At 43.2% G+C, this 7501-nt stretch overlaps 1 protein-coding gene across 1 annotated transcript in view; it reads left to right on the forward strand.

The window, feature by feature from the left end:
• Nucleotides 1-6180, forward strand: part of PARM1 (prostate androgen-regulated mucin-like protein 1) — a 131835-nt gene extending 125655 nt beyond the window's left edge. Inside the window, exon 4 of the mRNA XM_018049587.1 lies at nucleotides 2279-6180. Within this exon, the coding sequence (XP_017905076.1) occupies nucleotides 2279-2363 (85 nt within the window). The 3' untranslated portion in view covers nucleotides 2364-6180. The remainder of the gene's footprint in view (nucleotides 1-2278) is intronic.

A 7501-nucleotide genomic window follows, 5' to 3' on the forward strand; every position in this document is an offset into this window, starting at 1 on the left:
TACTTGTTGGCCAGGCTTGCCACAGTAAATCATGCTGAAATTTAGGCCCAGCACCAATCTTATAAGGGCTTCCCTGGTGACTCAGTGGTAAAGAATCCACCTGCCAGTGTAGGAGATGCAGGCTGAATCCCTGGGTCAGGAAGATCCCCTGGAGGAGGAAATGGCAACCCACTCCAGTGTTCTTGCCGGAGACATCTCATTGACAGAGGAGTCAGGTGGGCAGGCTACTGTCCTTGAGAGCACAAAGAATCAGGATGCACCAGTCTTGTAATCCCTAGGTTTCTACTTATTCATTCCATAGCTTCCATTTCTCAACCATCCAGTTAAAGGCTTTGATTGGAATCGAAGGTGTTAAGTGTGGATGGAGTGTTCAACACTAACCTCCCCTATTCCTGCCAATCAATAGATCAGTGGTGTGTTATTTGTGATCTCTTTCCTTCTCACACCCCCAGAGATGAGCATGCACCTTTAGGGAAAAACGAAGTACACTGTGGAAGTTTTCAGGTATATAGACTGGGTCCACTGAGCCAGCCTCCAGGACAGAAATCAGAATCTTGAAAGCTAAGAGACTGAAGCCAACACATCAACAATCTGGTTCTTTTCAAGATCATCTCTTCTCAAAAACCTGACAGATATAAGTAAGTTTAGAAGAGTGACAGCAGTTATTTTAGCAACAGAAAGAAGTATATAACAGATGCTTTTTGTGCCTCTCATGTTGTATTTTCATTTTGTTTAATTTTCATATTTAGGTGAGAAAGAAATTAGGGGGGTATGTTTGTCTGTACGATATATATAGCATTCCTGATTTCCAGTGGCAAGGCGTAAAAATTCACAAGCTAGCCTGAATCTCAGAGGCACCAGAGTCTCATTTTGTAATATTCTCTGAGTCCTCTCATTAGTTTTAGTCTTAAAATGCCATAATCCGTTCCAGGAAGCTCCCATCTTGTGAACAGATTCAATTTTCAGGATTTTTTTTTTCCAATCACTGTTTCTTCCATAAACATTTATTGAGGACTTACTATTTGTTGAGGATTTACTCTTCTAGGTGCTGGAATGAGAGTTAAGAACAAATAAATCAGGCAAATAATCCATACATGAAGTTTAATTACAGGAGAGAGGCAATAACAGTATAAATAAGTAAATTATAGGGTATGTTAGAAGGTGATGAGTACTATGAGTAAAATTAAGCAGGGAGTCCTGTGGGATGGGAGTTGCAAGTTTAAATAGATTTTCTAAGGAAGGCTGCCTTGAGAAGGTAACATTTGTGCAGACTTGAAGGAAATGAAAAGAACTGTGTGGAAATCTGGAGGAAAAATGTTCCAAGATGAGGGAACAGTAAGTGCAAAGGCCCTGAAGCAGGATGTGTCAGCATGAGCAGAAAGAGCAAGAGCCACTGGCAAGTACCTGACGTGCTCGGAGAGGTAATAACCAGAGCCAGACCCTGTAGGGCTTTGCAAACTATCATGGTGACTTTGGCTTTTACTCTGTGTGGATGAGGGGCTGCTCAATGGTTTTAAATGGAAGAATGATAATAATCTGATTTCAGGGTCTTTTAGAAATAATAATTGTGGAACAGGTTCCTGGGATGACCCGGCAAAGCCTGATCAGTGCATATTGCCATTGAACTCAGGTGCTAATCAAACTCTAAGAAACTGAGCTCAGAGCACTGGGCTCAGATCCCAGAGGTAGGGGCTCAACTCATAGCTCAGTTGGGTGACTTTGGGTGTGTCCATTAACATCTCTGAGCCCTATTTTCCTCATCGAAGAAGTAAGGATAAGCAATACTGGACCATGGCTTTATTTTGAGGCTCACGTGACCATGGAACATAGAAAAACTCTGTAGATGATGTTAAAACATTACATGAAGTTCAGGGGGGTGGTGAGAGTATCAGTGGGTCTGGTTCTGTCATTATCATTTCAGGGAAAATGAAGTCCAGAACCTAAGCCCAAATGCCAGGAATGCAACCTTTGCTTTCCCCTTACTTCTTATTAAGTAGCCTTGGAAACAGAGCCTCTTCCTTCTCCAGCACCAGAGGTCAATGAGAGAGACGAGAGCCCAGCAGATCTCAACAGAAGGTGCCAGTAGGGTTCCCAGTGGATCAGTCATAACTTACAGGGAGTTTGCAGACTGGGGCCTCCCTGCTTGATGGATCTGCTGCCAAGAGTTTGCTCTGTGAAGAATCACATCTTCCCTTCCCCTTCGGGCCCCAGGGCACGGGGCTGTCCGCAACGTGGGCAACTTCTCCAAATAACCACAGCCTCTTCTCCTTCCCACCAGGCATTCCTCCTACGGAAGGCTCTTGGACGACCATGACTACGGGTCCTGGGGAAACTACAACAACCCTCTGTATGATGACTCCTAACAAAAGAACGTGGCCGGGATGAGGAATAACTGTCTTTATTTATCAGTGCTTATCCAGTAGAATTAATAACACGTACCTGAGGCGCCTTGAGCGACAATCCTGTTTTGTTGGTCTGGTTGTTTTGTTTTCTTCCCCCCCTCCTCTGGCTGCTACAACTTCTCCTTTCTGGTACCAAAAACCAAAAAACAAAATTATTTAAAAGTGAGTGGAGTCTGATATGCAGCGGACATGGGCCAACCCTGAGCCATCCAGCCTGGACGCCACGGTGGTGACGTCTGTACCTAGCGGGGGCCCACCGAGAGAAGAACCAGGAAGAGGGATGGATCAAGTTGTGTCATCAGGGGTTACTTTTAGGGGAACTTTCTGTGTGTGGTATTTCTTAAACTTTTCTTTATGAAATTACATTAAATCTTGATGAGGGGAAAGGCCATGAGTGCTAGGAGGAGTTCGCCCTACAGGTAAGGAAGCAGGGGTTTCTCAGATTCCTTTTTAATCTTTGTTTATCTGGTTGTGTCTGATCGGATACCTGCTTGGCTCTGCAAGCTGGAGGCCAGCTTCTTAGCTGCCTAATTAGGGAGAGAGGAAGCAAGAAGGTGCCCTGGAGGGGACCAGCCAGCCGAGTACTACTACAGAGTAGCAAACTGCTGTCGGATCTCAGCATGCCAGCCCCCCGGCCACCCCTCCAGGCCATCTGTGTCTGCTAAGGATGCCCGGTTATCTAGCCAGCCGCAGATGGGACCCCAGCCCACAAGCTTTCAGTGGAGTTGCGGTTCCGCAGGAGAAGGCTGTGCAGAGTTTAAAGGGAGAGGCGTGTGGAGTGAGTGTAGAGTTGGGGGGGGGGGGTGCGTGGAGGAGGGTAGGAGGAAAGTGGGGGCAACACGCATTCAATACCTCACTAAGGAAGGTAGGATCAGCCCCCAGTGACTGTCAGAGGCATCCGCTGCATGGAGGAACCTGTAGAATCCTTGCTTTCTACCCACAAAGCAACTGGTTCACTGCCTTACTGTCTGTTGGATAATGGCTGTAAACTTTTTGTTTTGTTTCAATTTTTTAAAGTCTCTCATTTTTCTGCAATTACTCAGTGAGCTTTTTCCATAGGAAATAGACACCGTGATTAATCCATTTATTTTTCCCAAACGCTTACCTTGCTAATTTGCCGTTTAATAAATGAACACCCCTGGGTACACAGTTTTAAAATCCTGGGTCACAAATTTTGAGAAAGAACTGATTGTCTTTGCGGTCATCCATTTCCAGCCGTGTTCTCAACAGCAGGTAATTTCACCCCACTGCCCCATTGGGAACATTTGAAAATACCTGGTATAATTTTTGAGTGTCATCCCCTAAGGGGTGCTACCAGTGGGTAGAGGCCATGGATGTGGTCACCATCCCACAATGCAGAAGATAGCCCACCCCAACTGAGAGTTATCCGCCACAAATGTCAATAGTGCCAAGTGTGAGAAACCCTAATTTATGCCCATTGTGACAAAACAAGACGTTCCAGGTTAGTGATAGTTTCTACTTTTACCTAAATGAAATGATTCGTTAAATTTTTATCTGAAAAAGTATTTAGTTTGTTGGCGTTGTATTTAAAGTATTTAGTTTGATGAGTTGCTTTTGCGCATGATTGCCTTTTTATTTCTCTCTGTTTTCTAGATAGCTTTATTTCATGGCTCTAACCCTGTCCTCCTGAAACACCTGGTAATAGCAACTGGCATCTTATGTCTGATTTCATGGAGTACAAAATATACATTAAGTTCTGTTTCAAAATGTGTTCTTTTGTCCGACGCTATCATACAGAACGTAAAACTGCATTTTTTATTTCTGAACGTGGACCTGCTGCCACAACTCTGTTTAGTTTCCAGAAACTTGACCTTGGACTCATCCTGTCACTTGCTATGACCCAACGAAGTACTGGCAGGAAAACGACCACTGCCGGGCAGTTCTAAACCTCTCTGGTGTCAGAAACATTAGAGCTGTGCTACTTTCCGCAGCCTGCCAACCCCCAGCTCTGAAAGAAATTAATCCTAAACTCCCTAGGTACCAAAGGAGAGTGAGCAACCCCCAGAAGTATTTTATAACAGAAGGAGGGAATGAGAAGTAGGCTTCCAGGAATTCTCATATCTCTGATTATGAAAATTTTTAAAAAGTGGACTTTCTCAGAAAAGTGGCCAGGAATGACCAAATGTGCCCCCTTTTAGCAATGGTTGGCCTGAATAACTGTCCCTCTTTCCCTCCCACAGCCTTCCCCCCCATAGGCTTTCGGTTTGGCTTAGGACACTTCAACAAAAACAAAGGATATTCCATATGTTTTCTTTTCACTCGGACACAGATATGTTGACAAAAGGTCTATGAAGCCCCTTTGGAGAGGTGGTCTTTTGGATGTTGCTTCAGTCAAAAACCCTGGGTGAGAGGGACCAGCCTCTTCCCAGGGAATCCTGACCAATTATAAATCACTGGGTCAGCAAGCAGCTTTCCTCACCAAGGCTGCTGTTGTACAAGAGCCTTTGATAGGTTGGTTGCTCTTATGAACTTCTGGATCTTTGTGATAAAGAGAGGGCTCTGGACCTGCAGCACATGCATTCTGCAAGGTGACAGCTTCCCCTAAACACTCGAGAAATCCTTGTTATGTTAGTAGAAAACACCTATGGCTTGAACCTTATTTTGCCAAGTGCATTTTTCTGTGTCTGAGTTAGCCAAAAATGTTAACAACTGCATTCAACACACACACACACACACACACACAAAACATATACCAATAAATGACGTCCTTTATCTCAGGGAGCGAGTCTGTTCAAGGTCTACACAAGGGAAATGGCTCCAATGGGTCTACAACAACCACATACCATCCAGGCACTGGACTAGTCAGAAAGTGTTTGAGAGAATGTCACTCACACTAGAAAAAGCCCCTTCTAGAATATAGGTTACAAATGCTGACAGAATGGGCTTCAACCTTGTTTTCTTGTGGCCCCGATGAAGGCTCCGGCCCTCCCTGGACGTCTGTGTCTTCATTTCTTAGGCAGGCGTGATGGTGTCCTATGGATCTCACCCCATGCTACCTCACAAATCTGTTGTGAGGATTAATGAAGTCATGTCTACAGTGTTTTTAGTTTCTGGAGAAAAATATTTATAGACATTTTAAGTATTACGTAGATGTATAAGTGATCTTGGTTTCTTGTTTGGTGTGTTGTTTTACTTAAATGTATAAAATGACACCTGTATAGTAGCTGCATACAGACAGCTGTTAGAGCTCTGAGCTGTGCCCCAATGCCACTGCCTGACTTCCTGAGACCACAAAGGATGGTTTCCATCCCGGAATGAAAGGATAGCCCAGGATGCAGGTCTCACAGACTGTTGAGTTAGGGTAACACGTGTGGATATCTGAGTGCTAACAGCCGTGGACCTGGCCTTTACCATCCCAAAGTCTGAGTTCTTTGTGGAGTTGATTTGGGTTTACCATCATCTGTTTGCCCTTTGTCTTGCTTGCAGAGGTGCATGGTTCAATCCTTCACATCTGGGAAATGAATTTTGCAACTGGGCCAGATGCTAATTTGCACGTTGATTCACCTTCTTTGCCTTTTACCTCTTTTGGCAAATGAATGTACCATTTCAACTTTGATTTGAAAGTGCTAATTGATATTGGTAATAGTGCTAACCAAGAGACCAATGCCAGATTGCTTTCTTGGGGTAAGCTCACACCATTTAAAGATGGAAAGACGTGCAACTTCTTTGCTATTTGATGTCACTGTATCTACATTTGTTGTGAGACATATTGCATACTAATGATAATTATATCAATTAAAGTTCTTAAAAGCCTGCATCTGACAGTGGTGATTCACACTTTGATTTTTTTTTTTGTTATTCAAGCCATTTGGTTGCTGTGCTTGGTACTGCTTACATTAAGCAGCCATGGCTCCGTCTTAGAAAAAATTTATCCCATATCAATAAATAATACTTTCTGCAGAGTGGGAAGTTCACTCTGATCTTGAAACAGAATTGAAGGATGTCAGAAATGAAGAAACTTTCCAAGCAGTGATTTTACTCTTAACTATATACCATGCCTTATAAAATAGTTGTAAAAAGAAACACTTTGATTGATAGTTACATGTAATAAGTTATATTAAGGTGGTAGCAATACATTTGATACTTGCTTTGTTCTCCTTCAGAAACACTCAGCATACGCATCCTATCTGACAGTGAAATAGTAGGCAGTTTTAATCATCCAGAATATTATTTCCACCCCCAGAAGCCAACTGAAGACTATTCTAATTCTGAAGAAAATGGCAATAGCAAAGCCCAGGCATCTCGCAACATAGGAAAGAAAGGGATACTGTTGCAAACTAGAGCACATTGATTTGATGATGGATTTAAACTTTAGGTCAGACTTAATACGTTTAGATACTTGCCTTCCAGTGCCACAACGTGGAGGACTGATGGGGTGGAGTCAAGATGGACCAAAAGGACAAGACATGAAACAAGCCCTTCCCCACTGATCATTCAGAGGACCTGCCATGGCCCTAACAACAAGTAATAACTCCATTATTCCAAGCTTGCCTGCACAGGTTTGGTCAGAAAGCACATTAAGTGTGCATAGAAAGGAAAAGCCTAATAATAATTTGTAGTGTTCACATCTTTTGAATTACTAGGTCAGATCCATTTTTCCCCTGAAGCATAGCTTTTCCAAGTCAAGTCATAATCTGTTTCAATGGTTGAGTAACCTATCTCCAGTCTTTTACTCTCCTAAAATTCAACAGTGTGCCCCAATGGCTAATAGCTATATTTTGATTTTTGTCAGGAAGGATTGAGTCTTAAGTGACTATTAAAAACACTGATCAAGGGACTTTCCTGGTGGTCCAGTCGCTAGGACTCTGCACTCCCAAGGCAGAAGGCGCAGGTTAAATCTCTGGTCAGGGAACTAGACCTCATATGCTGCAACTAAACATCCCACATGCCACAACTAAGAGCGGACACAGCCAAATAAATAATCAAAAAAAGACAGCTCTGATCAAACTGGGAAAAACACCTATAGGATCTCTTAAAGGATGCAGTCTCTGGTGTGTGTAGAATGTACCTTGTTTTCTGGACCAAAACAGTATTCATCAGCTCTAGTCAACAAATATATGGTGTTTCTATTTAAGCAA

Source organism: Capra hircus, chromosome 6 (genome assembly GCF_001704415.2).
Source record: "Capra hircus breed San Clemente chromosome 6, ASM170441v1, whole genome shotgun sequence".
Classification (NCBI taxonomy): Eukaryota; Metazoa; Chordata; class Mammalia; order Artiodactyla; family Bovidae; genus Capra; species Capra hircus.